General features: G+C 43.8%; 1 protein-coding gene across 1 annotated transcript in view; it reads left to right on the plus strand.

Moving 5' to 3' along the window:
• The window catches only part of Kif14 (kinesin family member 14), a 62285-nt gene extending 42302 nt beyond the window's left edge, over positions 1-19983 (plus strand). The window contains exons 21-29 of the mRNA XM_051147497.1: positions 2374-2474; positions 5893-5987; positions 9342-9566; positions 9758-9942; positions 13191-13346; positions 14615-14734; positions 17709-17783; positions 18633-18762; positions 19087-19983. Of these exons, the coding sequence (XP_051003454.1) occupies positions 2374-2474; positions 5893-5987; positions 9342-9566; positions 9758-9942; positions 13191-13346; positions 14615-14734; positions 17709-17783; positions 18633-18762; positions 19087-19439 (1440 nt within the window). The 3' untranslated portion in view covers positions 19440-19983. The remainder of the gene's footprint in view (positions 1-2373; positions 2475-5892; positions 5988-9341; positions 9567-9757; positions 9943-13190; positions 13347-14614; positions 14735-17708; positions 17784-18632; positions 18763-19086) is intronic.
• The last annotated feature ends 2784 nt before the right edge of the window (positions 19984-22767 follow it).

A 22767-nucleotide genomic window follows, 5' to 3' on the forward strand; every position in this document is an offset into this window, starting at 1 on the left:
GAGGCAAGTGGATCTGAGTTCGATGTCTACATAGAGATTCGTAGGCCAGCCAGGGCTACATAGAGAGACCCTGTCTCTAAAAACAAAACAAAAAACCAAAAAGCAACCACCACCTCCAAAACCAACGAAAAAGCTGAAAACATGACTCAGATGACAAGCCAACCTTAATATGAACGTGACTAGAAAAATCCTGAATGAAACCCACCAAACCAAACCGAACGGCATGTTTCTTTTTGTTGTTGTTTTTAAAACAAATAAACAAACAAACACTTCTATCATGAGCAAGCAGTGTTTATTCCAGGAAAGCAAAATATATTCTGCTGCTTTTTTAACATGTGTGTGTTCTGCCTGTGTGTATATGTGCACCATACGCAGGCCTGGTGCCCTTGGGATTCAGAAGTGGGCACCACATCTCCTGGAACTGGAGCTGCCAAGGAGATGCTGGGATCTACCCAGGTCTTTTGCCAGAGCAGCAAGTGCTCTGTAACCACAGAGCCCACCTTCCAGCCCCAACGGAGCCCGGGAGTGTTCTGTCAGAGCCGTGACAGTGTTTCTAACGTGATGGGCTTGTGGGTGGTTCTCCTTTCCATTTGTGTTTATATTTATTAATAATTTGATTTTATATTAATGTGTATGAATGTATTTAAAACATCATTGAAGGCATTTGATCACTCTTGCCCTGTTGTACACACTAAACCCTAGTATGCAGTCAGTTTGACTGACTTCCTGCTTTTAAATATTCACTGAAGTTCTTTGCTTAGTTTTTACACATGACTGAATCAACCTCTATGGTATCTAGGTAGAATTTTAATTGAGATGCTTAAATATCTAATGTATAGATTATTATCAGTATATTTAACCAAGAAGTGATTGTTGTATGTACACGTTTGTCTGTGTGTGCATGCATGCATGTGTGTGTGTATGCATGTTTAGGGGATAGAATACGGGACTTCATGCATATTAAGAAAGCAGTTTATCACTGAGCTGTTTGCGCAGTCTAGAACTGCACCTCAGTATTGGTGGATTATTCTCTGTCTCCCTCAGAGTTTTACTGTTATATGTCTCTTGTAATTCAAGTGGTTTTTTAAAAAAATGTTGTTTATGACTTATTTCATTTTTATTTGTATATCTATGTGCTTTTGTGTTATATGTGCACATGTGTGTGGCCTGAAGAAGACATCCAGTGCCCTGGAGCTGGAGTTCACGGCACCAAACATGCGGTGCTGGGAATGGAATTCAGCTTCCTAAGTTTCAGTTTATTATTATTATTTCTCTCTCTCTCTCTCTCTCTCTCTCTCTCTCTCTCTCTCTCTCTCTCTCTCTCTGTGTGTGTGTGTGTGTGTGTGTGTGTGTGTGAGCCAGAGGACAGCCTCAGTTCCTAGAGCTCACTATATAGACTAGGTTGTGGACCCGAGAGACCCACAGCCTCCCCTGCACTGGGATTACACACGTGTGCCATCACACCCTGCATTCTTTACATGGGTTTTAGGAGACAAATTCAGATTCTTGTGACTGCAAGGAAAGGATTTTACTGACTGAGCCATCTCCCCAGTCCAGGTTACTATTTTTGAAGGATTTAATAATTTTTGTTTTTATAAGACTTATTTTAATTCCCAGCACCATGTGATTGCAGCCAATTTGTTGTTGTTTGGTTCGTTTTTTAGGTTAGCCTTTCAAATAATGGATTTTTTAAAAGATTTATTTATTTATTATAATGTATACAATGCTCTGCCTGCATGTACACCTGCAGACCTCCAGAGAAGCAGTCAGTGCTCTTAACCGCTGAGCCGTCTCTCCAGCCCAAAATAATGGATTTTATAATGTTATCTGAATACATGTTTTATTAAAATTTGGTATGATTAGTTTTTAATTTGATCAACAGTATGATATTATTTGAAGACTAATCAGATATGCTGGATGGTGGTGGTGCACATTTTTTTTTTTTTTTAAAGATTTATTTATTTAGTATGTATACAGTGAGCATTAGATGACATTATAGATGGTTGTAAGCCATCATGTGGTTGCTGGGAATCGAACTCCGGACCTCTGGAAGAGCAGTCAGTGCTCTCAACCTCTGAGCCATCTCTCCAGCCCCCAATGGTGCACATTTTTAATCCCAGTACTTGGGAGGCAGAGGCAGACAGAGCTCTGTGAGTTTGAGGCCAGCCTGGTCTACAGAGTGAGTTCCAGGACAACCAGGGCTACACAGAAAAACCCTGTCTCAGAACAAAAACAGAAATAAAAAACTAATCAGATAACTTGTAATTTTCTAGTTTTATATTTTAAAATAATAAAGATATTTAAGCTTTTTTACTGATTTGTAAAACATTTTTCACTTGTAGTTAATGGAAAGGCTATATTTTATTTTCCTAGAGTAATGGTGGTGACAAGAGTGAGGATGTCTTTTGTGACCCTGAAGATGAGTGGGAACCTGACATCACAAGCACACCGGTTTCTTCCCTTTCTAAAAGGAGGTAAATTTGTTTTGTTATTGCTTTTCTTGTGTGTATATACAAGTATATAAACTACAGATTTATATAATATATATATTACCATAAGAGACCTGCTGTCATGATATGTTTGTAATGGGGACTCAGAAATATAAGTGGCATTAATGTTAGTGATCAAATTACAGTGCATGTATATTACATTGTTTATCCATTTGGTATATGAACAAAAGTGTTCAGTATTTTATCATAGTAGTTTTAAGAGCAGCTAGAATGGCATCAGTTGAATTTCCTATATAAAAAAGGAATGGCATTGCTTTTAACATCTCAAGAATCTGACATATTCTGTGATATTATTGTAAGTTACACATGTTTAAATGCAGTCATGTTAGTATGGGCACCACAAGAGAGTAAATCAGTGTAATACAGAACATCTGTACATGATAAGTGTTATCTATAAAACAAACACAGGGCTAGAAAGATGAAATTGAACCTTTAAAAAGATTGAGATTGAGCTGGGTACAGTGGCACATGTCTGGGATCCCAGCACTCAGGAGGCAGAGGCAGGCAGATCTCTGTGATTTCAGGCCATCCTGGTCTACAAAGCGAGTCCAGGACAGACAGGGCTACACAGAGAGACCCTGTCTCAAAAAACAAAACAGCAACAAAAAAGAGATTGTGATCGGGTAACTTGCCCAAAGCCGTGGATCTGATAATGCAATGAGTTAGCTGTCAGGTCAGTTTACATGAACGGGAATCTCCTGACTTTCCTGACTGTTGTGGCATGTGTTGTCCCCACTGCTCATGAGAAAGAACTTTCTGCTTATTTTTTTTTAATGTGTGTGTTTGTGTGCACGTGTGCATGTTTGTGTGTGTCACATGCATGGAGGTACTGGTGGAGTCCAAAAGAGGGAGAAGTTCTAGGAAGTTTGAGCCTCCTGACATGAATGCTGGGACTTGAACTCAGAGCCTCTGGCTGCTTAGACTGTTGCAGACTTTAACATGCTGTAAAACCCTAGGTCTGTGGTGAATCTCAGAGGTGAAGGTCCCATCTAGAACCATGAGTTCCTATACGTCTAATCTTCAGTGCTGAGATCTTACAATACAGAGTAGAGACCATTTCTGATCCAATACTGGTAGATGTCTACAGTGATGTCAATGGGTGATTTGACCTAAGGATGAGGATGTTGCTAGGCTGGGCCACTAGCGTGCCCTAAGGCTGGTCCTTGATGGAATGATGTATAGGGCTTGAAATAGGTAGGTCAACCTAGAGCTTAGTAATAATGACTTCCCCAAATGATGACCAGACCAACAAACTGGAGAATGATTTATGAAACCCCTTGTGTTTTAGGATTACTGCCTTCTCAATAGTAAGAAGGCAGTTCATTCTAAAGCATGTATAAGCTTTTTATGTAAGCTTATTACACACATACATTACATATATACACTGTGGACCACAACATATGATCAGCGAGCACTGGTGTTTGGCTTGTTGAATGGTGCTGATTTCTGTCTTAAATCTGTTAATTTGGGTTAACAACAAGAAACAAGCAAGTTAAAAATGTGAACCTGAAACCAAGATTCCTTTTCATATTTTTCAAGATTTTGAAATTAGGTTTTTCAGGCCATGCATGGTGGTGCACTCCTGAATCCCAGAACTCAGGAGGCAGAGGCAGGAGGATCTCTGTGAGTTCAAGGCCAGCCTGGTCTACAGAGTGGGTTCCAGGACAGCCAGGGCTCTTATACAGAGAAAAAAAGAAAAAGAAAAATCATTGGGCAAGGATACTCTTGAGAACTTCTGTAATTTAACAGTTTCATATTTTTAAAATAGCCGAAGACCTTGTGCATGAAGTTTCAGCCTTGTGGGAATGTTTATGACAGTTACAGACTCCAAGACTGCCTGCAGGTAATAGAAAGGCTGACAGATTATTCCAGAGCCTGCTTCTGGCAGCGCTGTACCACAGCTGCTGTGCAATAAAACAGTCTGGTCTGACCGCCCATAAGTCATGTGGATTGTTGACAGCTAAAAGTAAATTTCTTCTCTCAAATTGAACGAAAACTCTTTGAAAGGAATGTGACAAGCATTTTCTTAGTTTAAGCATTGTTTAATGGGACAGTGTCGCAAGAATAATAACTTCTCCTAGCTTAACTTACTTTTCTTTTTATCTCTAGAAAAGTAAGTACTTGGAAATTGATAATTTCCTTTATCTTCAGTCGTATTTCTGTGGTTTTATTTATTTTATAAGAAGTTATAGGAGATTTATTTTTAAACTCTTAAGCTTTTGTGGATAAAGTACTTTGATTTAACAATGTCTTCGACAAATAGTATTTCCTTTTGGCAAGTCAACAGTAGTAGAAAGTTAGACAAGGAAGGCACCGAAGGGTCGCCTGTATTGAGCTGTAGGTCACTGCTCAGGGACGTTGATTCCCACAGTGAGTTGCACTTGGAGTCTAGAAGTTACAGGGAGAGATGCTGTGTTTTCTAGGCTGAGGGAAAGGAGCAGGGGAGAGGTGTCCCTTCCTCCTGGGAAATACCGCTAACACAGGCATGCTTTGCACATGGTCTAGTTAGATGCTTTTTTTTTTCCAAGACAGGGTCTCTCTGTGTAGCCCTGGCTGTCCTGGACTCACTTCATAGACCAGGCTGGCCTCGAACTCACGGGGATCCAACTGCCTCTGCCTCCCGAGTGCTGGGATTAAAGGCATGTGCCACCACTGCCTGGCTACTTAGATGCTTTTTAAAGCTAGATCATTTCTCTGTTAAGTGCTTCCCCCTAGATAATTCATGCTGATCCCACCCCATCCCTCAGCTGTATTTCTTGCTATCGCCCCCCGCGCCGCCCCCCATACTTCATAGAAAGTACTCTCTCAGCCCCTTGCCGATTCTTCACGTTTTACCACCAAGTCTTCCCATGTCCCAGGCCTAGCTCTCAGATACCATTCCCTGCTCCCCAAGTCTGCCCCCTGCTTGGCTAACTCATGCTCATCCTTCAGGGCCACTGGTCCAAGAGGCCTTGCCAAATCCATGGCCCAGACTACCGAAGCACTCTCTGCCCTAATAGCACTCATTCAACTGTGTGCCAGGCTCCTCCCTTTGGCCAGATGGCAGGTTTCCAAGCTGTGTTCAGAGCCTAAGTAATAGTGCACAAGGAATAATTATTCCGTTTCACGAACTATTTTAGGGCAATGCCTGCACGTAGGAAAATTCTTGCTCAGAGATTGAAACGAGTTAGTTCTTGTTGGAAAGAACCCATATACACACTCATGGTAAACTGTTTTCCTGCTGCCCTGAGATGGGGGCGTCTCACGTAGACCATACTGGCCTCAAACTCCATCTTTGGTCAGCCTTCTAAGTGTTGGGATTATGTGTTTCCACAAAGCTGGCAACATTTTTTGTACTCCTGTGGTGTACAGTGACCAATCCTACAGTTTATCTTTGCTTCAGGAGCAGAAGTTTGATGAAGAATGGGAGAGTTTCTGGTTGTTTGCATGACATACAAGTCCATCCGACGCAGAATCTGCATTCTTCACATGCGCCAGGTAGGCGTTCATCAAACTGTCCTTGTGGTAACGAAGTTCCGCTCTTCCTTGTTCCATGGGCTTGTGCAAAATCATTTCATTTCTCAGCATCTGTGTTTCCTTCATAAAATGAAGGCGTGGATTGAGTGGCTATTCCGTTTCTCAAATTCTGTTCTCTGATTTGTTTTAAAACCTGTTAGTTATGGGTAATTCAGATATGGGAAAATATGTTTAGAAATGTATACACACCGGGTGTGGTGGCGCACACCTGTAATCCCTACACTCTACAGGCAGAGGCAGGAGGGTCTCTGTGAGTCCGAGGCCAGCCTGGTCTACAGAGCTAGTTCCAGTACAGCCAGGGCTACACAGACAAACCCTGTCTCAAAAAAACCAAAACAAAAGAAAAAGGAAGAAATGTATGTGAATATTTCCTTATTAGTACAAAAAAAGGTAAACTATACCAGAGTATGTGTCATACACCGTGATGTGTGAAGAGGAACTAAAAGAAGGCAAGTATGTGATGCTTAAATGACTCCTGAAGAACTAGCTGACAGTGCGGGCCTGCTGCTGGTCTGTGAGGATGTATTGGACGGGGGCAGAATTAGGGGGTTTTGTGTGTGTGTGATGGGAATGCTGCAGCTCAAGCCTGTTAGGCAAACACTGCATTACTGAGCAGCACCTACTCCAGTAATTACGCTAGTTGAAGAAAGTGTTTGGAAGCTTAGTGGTAGAGGACTCTTCTTGTATGCTCAAGGCCCTGTAAAATGCCAGCTGCATAATAAAATTGAAATATATATATATATCTCAAACCTTATAGGAAGTACTCCCCTGAGAAATTATTTTGAACCAGTATTCTTACAATTAATTTACCCTTAGAAGGGATGTTATATCATAGCGTTGTATGCATAACTACCTATAGTAATTCAGAGCTTGAAATTGCTTCTAGGCTTCTAGTACTTCCAGTGCTTAGGAGATGGGGGCAGGAGCGTTGGATTGAGCCCAGTAACTCAGGACTATCCTTGGAAATGAAAAAGACCCTCATCCTAACCCTGTCCTCAACTCCAAAAACAAAGGCAAACTCACCAACCCCCAACAGTGGACCGCTGAGCAAGAATAAAAAGAAAGAATGACTGGGTCATACAACCTAGGAGGCGCCCTCGGACTGCTAGGTGGGAGAAGCCAGAGACAAGGATGTGCAGTTCAAACACAGGCAACACTGACCTGCTGCGGCAGAGCCACAGGCAGACTGAACAGTGCCTGCTTTGGTTGCATTTTGATTTTTTCTTTTGAGGCAGGACATCACTTGATTTACTGCGTGTACCACCAGACCCTGGTGGCTGGGATGCCTTTAAGAAAGAGGGACCTGTTGAGAAGGGGTTGTCAAAATGTTATGTGTTGATCTAAGGAGGTGGATAGGGGTGGGGCTTGGGCGTCTGCAGACATGAATAAAGACCAGCATGTACCATAAAGACCCATACATTTTATAGTATATAATTTGTATTGAATAAAAAGCTTGAAATGACTGGGCTGGAAAGTAGGCTTAGCAGTTAAGATCACTTGTTGCCCTCACAAAGAACTGAGGTTCAATTCCCAGCACCCCGTGGTGGCTCACAACCATACTCCAACCCCAGGGGATCAAATGCCTGCTTCCAAGTGTGCACATGGTGCACAGACATTCATGCAGGCAAAACAGTCAGACACATATAATAATAAAATAAATCATCTAAAACTTTTTTCAAGTTTAAAAATTACTATTTAATGTATTAGTCTATTTGGTAAAGGTCCTAATGGAATATGGGTAGGAATAAAGGGAGCTATAGCTCATCTTCTTCAGTGAAATTGGGGTTTGGTTTTGTTATTATTTTCTCAAAATTAGCTTGAGAGAAGATAATTATTATCCATAGAACTTGTTGATGTTGTTATCCACTGGTTATGTGTATGTTGGTGTGAGCACAAACATGCACACGATAGGCATGAGCATGCGCGTGTACACACGTACACACACACACACACACACTTATTTATTTTTCCGGTTTGGAGAGGCAGGTGTTTTATACAAGTGTTTTTAAGGGGGAGTCAGATTTGAGACCCTTGCTTATTTGATGTTTTCCACCGGGAGAGATGGTGGTAGACACATGTAGTCCTGACAGCACTCAGAAGGCTGCAACAGAAAGATGATGCCTTCAAGGCCAGCCCGGGGCTATTAGTGAGACAGTGCAGGGTGAGGTGGGAGATGCTCCAGTGCTTTGAGCAGGAGCCTACCGGAAGGGTTCCTGTGCCCTAGTGCCTGGCATTTTCTAGCTTTGGGAATCTAAGGAGTGTCTTTAACTTCTCAACTCAAGGACCATAATGTTTTTCAACTAGATTTTTACAGTTCTAAAATATTAATGTTGAGTTTTAGAATCCATCAGTCTAGAGAACATACATAGTTAAGCTGTCTTGGATAACTAACTCTAGTGTCATGTCATAGTGACATACACTGTTGATGTAGCTTCCTGTTTGGGCTTTTGTTCCTTCCTTTCCAAGTCAGGCTCTCATCTCTGTCCTGAGCGTTTGATATTCCTCACCTTCTGCCTTCTTTTCGTATTCTACTTCTAGTCTGCTGTGGGCTAGACCAGAAAACACTGCATTTTAAGGGAGAATCACGGAACCAGTGTTGTACTCCAGTGTGAGCTCTTTCTTCTTCCCACTTACTTCTATGTTGTCAGGGTTAAGAAATGACATTTTCTGCAAGCCCATCTCCCAGAAATGTGCCCCACTAGCTGAAGGCCATCAGTTAGCTCTAGCCTGTCCTGATCACAGTGTACCCTGGAAAGAGCTCATACAAACTAAAGGCTCTGCCTGCTTTTCTGGCTTATGAGTTAATTTCCTTAGGTGTTAGGAAAAATTAATTGCTATCAACTATAGAAAGGTTAAGTTGAAGCCAGGCAGTGGTGGCGCACACCTTTATTCCAGCACTCAGGGAGGCAGAGGCAAGCTGATCTTCATGAGTTTGAGGCCAGCCTGGTCTACAGAGTGAGTTCAGGACAGCCAAGGCAACAAAGAGAAACCCTGTCTTGAAAAACCAAAAAATAAAAATAAATAGAGAGGAGGAGAGAAAGAGAGGGAGAGAGAGAGGTTGAGTGGAGTATTTGGATTGTCCAGTTACTTACAGTAAGGATGAAGCGGTACTAACTAAGCCTGTGGGCTCATGCTAGTGGGAAGGTGATTGGTCCCTACATGGAATTGTGTATAGAAATAAGAGTTCATTGAAATAAGAATAGCCTACTTTGAATTACTGGCCGCTGATTCCCCAACGTGCCTGCATCCGTGCGTGTGCTTGAAAGTATCATGCTTGCAAGCTTGGCTTACACTGGCTGTTTTCTGTTGACGTAGGCTTAATGGAAAAACCAAGCACCATTTGTTCAAACTCATCAGAATCATTTCTTCCTGGAATTTGCAAAGAATTGATTGGCTCATCGATAGACTTTCTTGGACAGAGTTTTGATGAAGAAAAAACTATAGCAGATAGCCTGCTAGATAATCTTCTTAAGCTGTATAACGGGCTCTTTGCCATCTCCAAAGCCCATGAAGAACAGGATGAAGAAAGTCAGGACAACTGTAAGCAATCCCACTGCTCCTTCCCACCCCTGTGATGGTGGCTCTCTGCCCTGCACTCGTTATTTGGGATAATTATTTGATGCATCTGGCCAGCATCTCTCGACCGTGTTTAGATGCTTTAATGGTGGCCACGTGTTTGTCCTTTTATTTGAAGATTATTTCTTGCCGTAATTTTCCTTCTTCTTTCCAAGTGTTCTCTTCTGACCGGGCAGCGCAGGCACTTACCATCCAGATCTCTTGTGCCTTTGAGCAGCTTGTGGTTTTGTTCAAACACTGGCTGGCTGGTTTCCCACCTTGTACCAGCTCAGCGAGGCTTGAGGAAGAATTGAGACAAGACATTAAAAAACTGGGAGGCTATTTACAGTTGTTTTTGCAGGTAAGTCGATTTCCTGTTTTTGAAGAATTTGTTTGTTCTAAAGCTATTTATCGACTTTCTTCCTTCTTGTATCGTCCCTAAAATTACACTGAGGATTTCTGGGGGCTTCCTGTTTTGAGGTCCTAAAACTGTAGGTGCAATTGGCTTACTGAGCTAAGACTTACTTGTCCTCTGTGTCCTGAGTGGTTTGCAGATACTGGTTCCTTTTCGTCCTCGTGACAACCCCCAGATAGGTGCTGCTGCCACTATTTTATAGATAAGGAAATAGATGCTTGGGAAAGGACTGGTTCGCTCAGTGCTGTGTAACTACTAGGTAATAGGGTGGATTTGAACGTCTAAGGTCTTGGTCTGGTATTCTCTGCTGGCCCCCAGGTGAAGTCACTGGAAAAGAGGCAGAGTCTTGCTCTGGCTGTGCGCTGGCTCTCAGCTGTGCTGAATTAGTTGCAAACCTATTGATATAGTAGTGAGAAAAGGAATTTTTTCCCGCCTTCTTTGTATGAAGTAACATTGGGCTTGGCCACCAGGAAAAGCTTGCTTCTGTCCCTTAGAATGCAAATAGGCATTGAGGGAGGTTCTGCTGCACAAAGAGGAGGGATCCGGGCTCCTTGCCCCTCTCTCCTCTGCTGTGCCTGAAGTGTGGGCCTGGCCTCATCATGCTCTGTTGTGGTAGCGCACCATCTGAGCGGTGTGCGCGTGCAGCAGGGAGTGGGGCGGACATAAGGGAAGGACCTTCCTTTAAAGGGAGTCTCTGAGGCATCTTATAACACTTATGTATGCTTGGTCAGAACTTCACATGACCACGGCTAGCTCTATCTGTCGTCAAGAAGTGGATTTTCATTCTAAGCACCTATGGATCAGGTTAAAAAGAAAGGATTCCATTATGTGGAAGAATAGAACGTTGTTGCTATACCAGAGATCGCTATGAGAAATTCTCCTATAGATGAGAGGGAAAACGAGAAAATACCAAGAGGGTTAAGTTTCACTTCTTAAAATGGATACCTACACTTACTAGATTGTTTGGTCACATTTTATGTAGTGGTATGTACTACATATTTTATGTAGTAATTTTCACATTATAGATTTTACATGTGGGGGTGTGGGGGAAGTTACACACGCCATGGTGCATGTGTGGAGGTCCAGGGCAACTTTGAGGAGCCAGTTTTCTCTTTCCACCATGAGGGTTCTGGAGACCACACTGAAGTCATCTGGCTTGATGGTAAGCTCCTTCGCCCTCCGAGCCAGCCATCCTACCAGCCTCAACTTTCCACATTTTTGTAGTGGACTGTTTGTTGTCATAAGTAATTCATGAGTGGGCCAAGTCAGGAGCATCTTTACTAATTTTTCCTAGATCTTTCTGGGTCTCCCCAGCTTGGTTGGGTACCCCTCTTGCTTGCTATTTTGTCAGCCTCGAGTCAAGCTACTCACTATTCCTTTTAATATGCCATCCTGTTAATAGTACACGTACTTCAGTGGCAGTAGGCTCTCCGTAGGTGCAGGGCTCGGAGTGTCTTTTCACAAGGCCTCATGATGTGATAGCTAGCTAGTTGGATGTGTGCTGTTGAGAGAATGTTAAATTCACATCAAATGGGGGCACTTTGCATATAGACAATAGGGAAGGAGACGAACAACACAGAGGTGCCTAGAGACAGATGTGGGTGAACTTCAGGTGAAGAAGATCTGACAGCGTAGGACCATGAACATAGAAGGGCAGAATAGGTCAAAGGGCAAAGCTAGGATCAGAATTGAGGGTATGTCCTAGAATCAACCCTAATGCAGGAATATAGCTCAGGAAGTTTAAGAGGTGTGTGCATACGTGTGCCTGTGTGTGTGTGTGTGTGTGTGTGTGTGAGAGAGAGAGAGAGAGAGAGAGAGAGAGAAGTAGAGTTAGGGTGGACATACACCCACAAACCAAAAACTCACTCTCGATGTTAGAAATCCTGCGCTTAAATCTTTGTTACGTTATTTTGTGGCCTTAGGCAAACTGCTATGCTTTTTGAGTCTCTCCATTTTCTTGCCTGGAAAATAAGAATTATAGCACCTACCTGGCAGGGTTACTGTGATTATCAGATGAATCATGGTGTAAGAGAGTGATCTGCCTGCATGTACACCTGCGTGCCAGAAGAGGGCACCAGATCTCATTATAAATGGTTGTTAGCCACCATGTGGTTGCTGGAAATTAAACTCAGGACCTTTAGAAGAGCAGCCAGCGTTCTCAACCTCTGAGCCATCTGTCCAGCCCCCACTTCCTGCCTTGAAACTTTCCTTCCCTTCATTTTCCTGGAAGAACGCTTTGAAGTTGACTCAATGAACTTCAACATAAAGTCTTGTGGACATGTTCTATACAGTGAATAAAGGATGGAGATGCAGGATGACGGGGAAGAAGTTGGGCTCAGAAAGGCTCGTGGGAAGCTGGTGCTGCCCAGAACACTTTCCTGGCGAAGCGTGGCTGTAGTGGTGTAATGAGCATCTTCCATATAGCAGGCAGAGACAGGCCTTCTAAGAGCTGCAGACGGAGGGACCAGAAAGAAGATTCACGGGAGGGCCCTGTGCCTGCAAGACAGATAGATGCATGGAGCGCATTGGGATGGCTGGGGTGCTTTTTCTTTCTCCTCCTCTGCTTTGCCTTCCCCCGCAAGAAAAGACAATAGTTTTAGTAACTGTCTGTTGGGTGTTAAAGTTGAAAGGTCAAAGGTACACCATTTCGTTCCTCTTTTTGATACTTTTCAATCCTGCCTTAGGTTTAGCTTCATGCTTTATGTTCCCCTTTACTGTGTCAGGTCTTTGAGGGAGGAGAGCCGTACTTGGTTCATGTTACCACTGTCTGTGTCGGCGCTGCATGCTTTCTGCTTCTCACAGGCATTTCAGTGGTCACTACATTATGGACTTCACTCTTAGGCACACGGGTATGTTACCCGCATGTATGCCTGTGCACCACGTATGTGCCCGGTACCTTCGGATAACAGAAGGGGGTGTCAGATCCTCTGGAACTGGAGTTACAGGTGGTTGTGAGTTACCTAATGTGGGCGCCAGGAATCAAACCTCTGTCCTCCACAAGAGCAGCCAGTGCCCTCACCTACTGAGCAATCTCTCCAGCCCTGTTATTATCGTCAGTTTCAGTGCTGTGACTGAAGGTCTAAGTCCAGCCCCTCACGCCAGCTAACTTCACCCGCTGCCCCTGTTGCCCTTGCCTTATCACCCCTTAACATCTCAGATATGTGATACACCGCCTGTCCGTTTTTATTTCATAGGGATGCTGTTCGGATATTTCATCGATGGTAAAAGAGGCTCAAAACAAAATCTTAGAGATTATTCAGCAGGCTGTCTGGTGTGTGAGTCAGCTAGCCGTTCTGAACGGGAGCAAGCTCTGTCTTCTAGAAAACAGCAGCAAGATTTCTAGTGCCCAGGTAATGTCCAGCGTTAGTTCTGGAAGCCCTGTGAGCAAACGCTGGAGACTTCTGGCAAAAGTATCTCTGCGCAGAATAACTAAATAAGTCCATTTCTTTCTTTCTTTCTTTTTCAAAATAACCTGTACTTTTAATAGTTTGGCCATAAGACGTAAGATTCTTTTGGTCAGAATTGGATAAGGTAAGGCCGGGCTGTCCTCTGTTGGTGGTTTGCATGTGTGCGTGAGTTTGATCCCCGGCACTTGTAAGTGCACATTTGTAATCCAGCCTTAGGGCCAGAAACAGGAGGGGCAGAAGGGCAGGACCATCCTTGGCTGTGAAGCAAGTGTGAGGCCAACACAGGGGTGCTAGGGTGCTTACCTGTGACCCCAGCTCTTAAGGCTTGAGGACCACGAGGTCAAGGATAACTTGGGCTACATAGTGAGACCAACCTCAAAAACTAAAAGAAGGAATAATGTCCTTTCTGTCTATGGTTGATGGCCGCTATTAACTGTGGAACATGGTCTCACCCAGTCTACACATGAAAAACAAAAACAAAAACAAAAACCAATAATTGTAGAATATTTGTATTTACCCACTTTGTGTTTTTGGTTTTTTGTTTGTTTTGTTTGTTTGTTGCTTGATTGGTTGGTTTTGGTTTTTTGAGACAGGGTTTTTCTATGTAGCTCTCTGACTGTTCTGGGCTCGCTTTGTAGACCAGGCTAGCCTCGAACTCACAGCAATCTGCCTGACTCTGCCTCCCAAGTGCTGAGATTAAAGGCATGCGCCACCATACCAGGCTCTGCCCATTTTGTTTATGCTATGACTAATACTATATTAAAATGTATTATATCAAATAAATCCCTACCCAAAATGGACATTCTTTCCAACATAACACATGTGATATACTAAACTACAATTCTGTTGATTTTATTTCCCAGTAGATTTTCTTATATTAACTTTAGCTGAATTTAATGAATGGAGTAGATTTTAGTTTCACTATCTTATAATTCTGAAGAGTATATAAACCAAGCAAGTGAGATGGCGCGGTGGGAGGTGCTCACCATCAGCCTCATGACCTCAGCTCACCCCTTAGTGCCACATGGTGGGAGGAGAGAACCAGCTCCTACAGCTGTCTGTGAGCCCCCCCACCCCATAGCTGTATGTGCTCTCCCGCTCTCCCTCCCTCGATCCCCCCATATACAAATGTAAAATTTTAACATGTAAATAAAGATTTAACACATAAAACCTGGGCTCGCCAGCTAAAAGTGCGAAACCTCTTCTAACAGGAATTCACAGCTGCTCTCCAGGATGGCGCAGCCTCAGGCATGAAGAGTCTCATAGACTCTGGGCTGGAAAAAGCGTGGGAACTCAAGCAAGGCCTCTCAAGGCAGAGTGCACAGGAGGAGGTAAGGTGGCGGAAGAAGGGTCTGCGGTACTACAGTTAGACACTTAATCTTAAAAAAGGTTTTATTTCGGGATGTATATTGTCTGGAATACTTTAAATTCTACAAGAAATACTTTAATGCAGTGAGTTCTGCTTTTATATGGTATGTAGCTTAGTTTATAATGAATTATTTCTTTATTGAAGAGGCAGATGGTGCCCTGTCCCTGAGGCGCCTACGCCATATGGAGGGTGGCAGCGACACCTGCTGTTCACTCTCTGGATGTCTTTTTCTATTTTTCTGTTCCATCTTTACTTTTCTACCTAAAAAATCCGGAAGCAAGCACCTACCAATCCAATCATCTTGAACTAAATATTTTTTCCAGAACATTCACACCAATGATTTCACACCAAGACACAGGCCTGGTGAAGACGTCATTGACTCTAAGAGTGTGCCTGCCGCTCTCCAGATGGCTGGCACTGCCTCACGAGCAGTGCTGGGATGCAGTCTGGAGAGAATGCAGCAAGTGTTCTTGTAGAGGACTAGGCTCAGTTCCCAGCACCCACGTGGTGGCTTACAGCAGACTGCTCTGTAACTCCACTTTCAGGGGATTTGATCCATTCTAGCACATATATGAGACACAGATAGACGTACAGGCAAAATACCCACGCATATTAATTAAAAAAAAAATACTAGAAACTGTGGCCAGCAGGTGCTGAGTTGCTTACACATGTTGTATTTTCTAAATGTCTGCCTTTCTTGCTAGTGGGGTTTTGTTTTGTTTTGAGACAGGGTTTCTTTGTGTAGCCCTGGCTGTCTTGGAACTCTCTTGTAGACCAAGCTGGCCTTGAACTCACAGAGATCCACCTGCCTCTGCCTCCCAAGTGTGGAGACTAAAGGCCTGCACCATCACGGTTGGCTTGTGTATTTTTGTTCATTCGTTTTAAAAGATGAACAAAAATAGAGGACGTCATATCATCACTAAATCAAGGTCTATGGGTCCTGCGCATTTTCAATAGATACGAGGCTGATTCAGGTTCTATAGTGGGACCTTGAGGAGAGGGATGTACTGGACTCTTAGGCCATAGTCAGCTCTCTGCTGACCCTCAGGAGCAGCCCCATCCCTCACTAATATCTTCTATCTGTTGCTGGAGTGCTGGCAGTAGGTGCAGAGTGTGGCTAGGACAGTGGAAACAGAGTGACACACAGGAAGTGCTTGTCCTAAGTGTTACAACAGGCGTGGCATTTGCCTGGTTATTGTATTCTCCTTCCTCTTGTAGTTCTGCTGTGTGCCACTGCAGTTTGTTATGTGCTTGGATTTCAACGCATTGTATTCTCCCCCTCCCCCTTGTATGTGTGAGTGTGTGTGTGTGTGTGTGTGTGTGTGTGTGAGTTTATGAGTGTGTGTATATGAATGTGTGTATGTATGAGAGTATGTGTGTGTGTGTGTGTGTGTGGTTGCACAAGTGTGGATATGTGCATGGGGGGGAGGTCAGAGGTCAACATGTTGTTCTTCAGAAACTGCCCACCTTGGTTTTTGAGACAGACTCCCTCACTAGAAGTCCCCTGTCTTTGTTTCCCCGGCACTGGCATTGACAGCCCAGGCCACCATGCTGAGCTCATTCTTTGGTTGCTGGGGACTGAACTCAGGTCCTCGTGGTAGCATGGCGAGTGCTTTACCAGCTGAGCCACCTCAGTTGTATTCTTTATGGTTGTATTCTTCCAACTTAAAAGTCGTAAGAGCTCTATAGCAGGAGCTGGGGAGGTGGCTCAGCAGGTAAGAGTGCTTACTGGGCTCAGAATCTCAGCACCTTCAGGCAGCTCACAGCCACCCATAACTCCAGCTCCAGGGCAGGCAGATCTCTGAGTTCAAGGCCAGGCTGGTAACAAAGTGAGTCTTGGATAGCCAGGGCCACACAGAGAAACCCTGTCTCAACAAACCAAAAAAGAAAAGAAAAAGTACATCTCAAGTGCTTTATAGGCTCATAGAGGGCACTGGGATTTTAACTTAAAAGCTGGGTTCATGAAATAAAAAATGGAGGTGTGCTTTTTTTGGGGGGTGGGGCACCATCTACCATGTAGCCCTAGTTGGCCTGGAACTTGCTTTGTCGTCCAGGCCAGCTTGAACCTTACAGTAATCCTCCTGCCTCTCACTCCTGAGTACTGGGATTATAGGTGTGCCACCATGGCCTACTGCTTTTCCTCTTACTGTAACAGCAAGTCTTGAGCGACCTAGACAAGAGTTTAGTGGATAAAGCCAATTAAACACACCACAGACACCCCTTGCAGAAGCTTGACTCCACCTGATGGGGGCAACAGTGAGCAGTGGACCTGCAGCTTTTTGTGTGATTTAGTATAAGACTCCCACCACTTCTGAAGGCTAGAAGTTACCACCTGGGATCTGACTGTCAGTCTGTTATGTGGGAAATACCATGGGCAGGATAAGAGTGTAACTGAGAATCACATAAAATATTTCTATGTTATTATTAATGTATGTGTATGTGTGGGGACTTGTGTGTCACATCACGTATGTAGATGTCAGAGGACAACTTTGTGGAGTCAACCTTAGGGGCACAAGTTTGCACAGCAAGTGACTGCATTGCTGAATCCAAGTGTTTTCTTTCTTTCTTTTTTTTTTAATATGGAAATCATGTGCCATTTGTTTTGAAGGAAATTCCACTTATATGACTTAAGTATCTTCAAGCTGTTTTCTGCATAACTCACAAATGGAACTTCCTTCTCTTCTGGTCTCACACAGGTCTAAAAATTGTGTTCCTCCTCCTCCTCCTCCTCCTCCTTCTTCTTCTTCTTCTTATGATAAATATTTTTTTCTGGCTGTCCTGGACTTGCTTTGTAGACCAGGCTGGCCTTAAACTAACAGAGATCTGCCTGCCTCTATCTTCCTGAGTGCTGGGATTAAAGGTGTGCGCCACCACTGCCAGGCAAAATTGTGTTCCTTAATGATAATTTATATACAAAATATTTATCATTTCTGTAGGTCGCCAAGCAGATGAAAGCTAATGCTGTGACACTGGTCGGGTCTCTTGAAAGTACTTTTGCTGAATGGAAAACAGTAAGAGAAGCTTTGGTTTTTGTTTAATCGTGGCTTTTGGTTCAGTTGTCACTGGAGACGGACGGCTCCGCTGAGATTGTTAACCAAGCATGCTTGTGTTTTTGTCCTCCTTCAGCCGACTTAACGCACTAGTGTTGGGTACATGATGACACAGTGACAATTAGGTACCAGTGTCGGTGCTTGGGCTGCTGTTCTGCATTGCACCAGTCAGTAACTCCTGCCTGCACAGTCAGGAAACTAAAGGACTTACTAACACCTCATCTATTTCTTAGTTACTGGTGTAGGAGCTGCCAGCTTTTGCCTGACTGTAATCATTATAGGCTAAAAACACACTTAATAATTAATGTGCTGCAATAGATAGGAACTAAAGTATTCTTATGTAACAGATCTCACTTTATAGAAAAAGGTAAATGGAGCATAAAATCAGTGTACTAAAAAGGACAGTAATGCCCATGGCTGAAATATTTAAGGAAAGTAAATATTTAAATAAAGTAAATGCTGCGAGGCTGATTTCTTTGGAATTAAACGTTTGCCTTTTACGGCACTGTGCTTCATTCTGTTCTTTGTGCTAGGATACTAGGGATGTGGCCTAAATTATGACTAAATTCTTATTGCTTTTTAGAAGTAATCATTGTTAATTTTGTATTTTGAGCTTGCTTATAGAAATGAAGTTATGCACTGGTGAGAAAATTAAATGTTTCAGTGTAATTTGTTATTGATGTAGTTTTCTTCTACATAGTATAAACTGCTTTAATGATACAATTCTGAGCAATTAAAATCATTGTGACTAAATTTACTTCCATGTCATCTATCTTATCTATAATTGAAATATTAATTTTGCTTATACAGAAAGGCTTCAGAATTCAAGTACAAGAAAGCTCTGGACAAGGTTCCAAGATGTTAACTCTTGCGTCAGAATTCTTGAAGTTAAAATACTGCTTGGAGAAGACCATTGAGATTATTGCATCTGCCCTGAGAGGTACGTCCTCCCGGTGGGATCTGGAACCGTGTAACCCAAGGACTCAGACGTAGCTCCCTTTCTCTCTGAGCCTGAACTATGACTGCAGCCCACCAAACACTGTTCCAACGCCATTAGTTACCAGTGTAGGCGCTGGTTCCGTATAGCTGGCTCAGTCAGGAAGCTGAGAGCTTGTCTGTCAGAGAGGCACTCTGCGGAATGACCTCCAGTGGTTTGGGTTGTCGTGTGCGGTCCCTTTTACTTATAAGATTCCCCAGAGTCATGTGACAGTACCTGCTGACACCTGGAATGGGTAACCCACTTTTTCCTCTCCCTCTTGCATAGGGTGCCCCACTGACCTGCATTGTCTCCGAAGCTATACTGAAACCATCTGCAGCCTGGCTCGCAAGCTTCACAGAGACTTTGGCGCCTGTGGAGCTACACTGCCTCCTCGTGCTGACTGTGGGGAACTAGAATCTCTAGCTAAGTCACTCCTCTTATGTTTTGAAGGTGGAGAAAGACCTAGTTTGTTGAAACCCTGGGCATCTTGTCACCAGACTAGCAAGGAAGGGCAGTGTAAGTCAGGCAAGCCTGACTGCAGTAGGAGCGTATCGACCCATGCTTGTGAACCACACATAGACGCATCCCCGCCAGTGTCGTCACAGGACTGCATCCCCAATCGGATTCAGTGGGTGTGAAACCATTGCACAGGCACTTGGTGACCGCCCATGACTAAAGAAAACACTCGGTGACAATTTTCCTCAGTCCGTGACTGTGTGCAGCCTCTTGTTGGGTATGGATAATACAAACAGTGTGGAGTCCTGCTTTCACAAAGCTTCAGTGTACACTCAGAATTTTATAGGCAAACAATTTTTAAACAAAGAGTTTAGCATGTTGGGACAATGGCATCAGAATGAAATTAAGGTCTCAGGACAAGTGAGTGATTGTGTCCCACGGTTCTCAGTGCCTTGAGTTGTAAATGCTTACCTGTAACGCTGATACAGCGTCTCTACCTGGCTCATCAGTCTGTTGGCAGATGGTTATTTTCTCATGAGTGGATATCTGAACAGTTGGCTGCTTTGGGCCTATGCATTCTCTCCCCCAAGTGTAGCTTATAAGATTAGGCGTATGGCAGAACTCTCAACACGCATTTAACCAAGGCAGCTTACTAAAACTCTTTGTCAAAGTGTTAACCACTTACCATCTTCTATAATAAACACGAACATTTTATTTCTTTTCAAACTGTACAGGGCTACCTAAAGATAACATAGTACATATTAGTAATATGCCCAGATGGCATCAGAGTTTACTGTGTTATCCGTGTTCCATAAATGGCTGCTTTATTTATAAAAAATTTAAAGTAGTTGTGAAATGTGTCCAGAATCACTTGGGGGATCGGAAGCTGGCCCTTTTTTGATAGCACTCACTTTGCTAAAGGACAATTAGTTTATATGTTGTTTGATGGAGCTTAAAGATCCTTATTATATTTCATAGCTTTAAAAACTCATCTACAATCAAGTACTAAAGATTATATCCTACATGCGTGTTTAACTTAAGGAAATAGCTTAACATTTTTGACCTCAAGAATATGTGTAATTTGAAAGATACTTAGTATCTTGGCCTGGGAGAGCTGAGCAGGTTCTGGAAAGAAAGTCTTCTGAGTAGCCTGACCCTTTTCACTTAGATGCTAGCCTGTGCCTTCGGTAGCTCGGGGAGGTTGACTTGAATACGCCTGCTGTTTCCTCTATGAGGAGAGACTGTAGAGCAGGACTCCCTCGGCTGAGCAGTGAGGGTCCAGCCCTTGTGCCTCTGGGAGCTTTGAAGTGGTGCGGTGCAGTCACCAGGCCTCCCTGAGTGCAGTTATCCTGAAGTGCGCAGGGCAGAAGACCTGTCTCCACTCTCCTCTTCTCTTTTTGCCACTTGGGTTGCCATTCTGAGGTTCACTGTGCATCAGTCAATGCTCTGGCAAGTAGCCCTTCTGCTACCAAGCTGAGAAGCTGGGAAGTACATAGAAGGGTTTTTTCCTGAAGGCCGTACTTCCTTGAACTCACAGAGGTACCAGGGTGGTGGCTCTCACCTGGCTGGGCAGCAGTTAAGCTTTAGTTTCTCCGTCTCCTCTCACTCAGTTTTTTCTTTCTTTGAGTCTTGGTTCTGCAGGGTAGCCCGGTGTGGCCTTTGCCCTGTCATCTTGTTGCCTTCGTCTCCTCAGTGCTGGGGTTACAGTGCACACCCAAAACTCAGCTAGTGTCTGTCTTTTAAACTCTTGTCTGTCTTCAAAAAGGTTTTGGGTATGCTTGTAAACTTATTTATATTTATGCTAAATAATTTGCTATACTGTGTTTGAGTGGATGCTGTGAGAATCATGTGCACTGAAGAGAATGCCTTTAATAAATCCTGTGAGCTTCACAATTGCCTCCTGGTCCAAGATTTTTTTTTTTTTTTAATTGAATTATTTTCATTCGCTTTACTCATGATTCAAAAACGTCACAGTAGCTCTGCCTGGCTAATACCTGTCCTATTTTGCAAATCAAATAAATAGGAAACACTTAAAAATGATAAAATGACCGTAGATGCTATGTCATTTCTCTTGCTCAGTTGCTTCTGGAGCTGGGGAGTGAGTTCAGGGGCTCTGTCGCTGAGCTGCCATCCAGCCCCTTCTTTCTCCTTCCCGAATACTGTGTTGCTCCCCGGGTTGGCTGAACATGAAACAGCTTTACTCCCCTGTCCTCTGCTTTGAAGCTGTACAAGTGTTTTACACACTGGAAGCTGTATTGTAATTACACAACCTTAGACAAGGTGCTTGCTGGTTCCTCATGTGCAGAAAGGAGAAGTCCCACCACCTCATGGACCATGTCTGTGGGCACTAAGTGAGAAAGGAAGAACGGCCCCTGGCCAGTAGCAGATGGTAAGCAAATGTTAATCTACCCTTCTGTAACTAGCTGCAAAACCTTGTTACACAAACAAGATCACAGCGGGTGTGGTGGCGCACACCTTTAGTCCCAGCACTCCGGAGGCAGGGGCAGGCAGATCTCTTGAGTTCGAGACCAGCCTGGTCTACAGACTGAGTTCCAGGATAGCCAAGACTACTCAGAAAAACCCTGTCTCAAATAAGCAAGATCATACCTGGTACAAGCAGATGCCCAGGGGTTCAAGTATCCTTGAAGCATGTCATGTTTAAAAGTATGTCTCCCAACACTGGCTTCCCCATAACTGACATAAAGACGTGTATCTTTCTGTGTATATATCACAGTTATACATCCAGTCAGTAATGTAATGTGACGGTTAGTTTTAACTGTCAAGTCGACACATGTTGAATCACCTAACAAGGGATTGTCTGGGTCAGGCTGTAGGCACCTGTGTGGGATTGCTTTGACAACATCTGCTGAGGTGGTGCTATTCCCTGGGCAGAGGGATCTGAACGGTACGATGGAGAAAGTAGGCTGAGCGCTGACGTGTGTGCCTGAGTTCATTGTTCTCTGCTCTTGACTGGGAACGAATGAATAGCTGCTTCCGGTTGCTGCAGCCTTGACTTATCCACAGTGATGGACTATAGCCTAAAGATAGCCAGATAAGCTGTCTCTGTCAGGGTGTTTTATCACATGAAAACAAAACAGGGACAGTTAAAATCTTTCCAAAGTGGCATCCTTGTGCAATTCCCATTAGTTTTCTTATAACATGTATCACATGTCCACAAAGTATAAGCATCCGTGTGCCTGCTTAGATTCAAGCTCCGGGACATGCACAGTAGTCATGAACAGTCGTGCAGGTCTTTGTGTGTGGACAGCTGCCTTCTTGCCTACAAACATGGGGCTTGCTGGGGCCTGGTGGGACCTGGGGCTGCTTCCCTTTGTCTCCGCAAGCTAAGCTGAACCCACTTTGAACTTGTTCTTTCCCAGTTGGTGCCCTTATGGGCCATACATCACCAGCACGATTTCCCCAGAGGACCAGTGCCGCAATCTGTCAGCCGGGTGAGTGGGGGCCTTCCTAACATATTGCTCTTATACATCAATGTGGTGGGCGGCAGCT

Source organism: Acomys russatus, chromosome 6, assembly GCF_903995435.1.
Source record: "Acomys russatus chromosome 6, mAcoRus1.1, whole genome shotgun sequence".
NCBI classification, from domain to species: domain Eukaryota; kingdom Metazoa; phylum Chordata; class Mammalia; order Rodentia; family Muridae; genus Acomys; species Acomys russatus.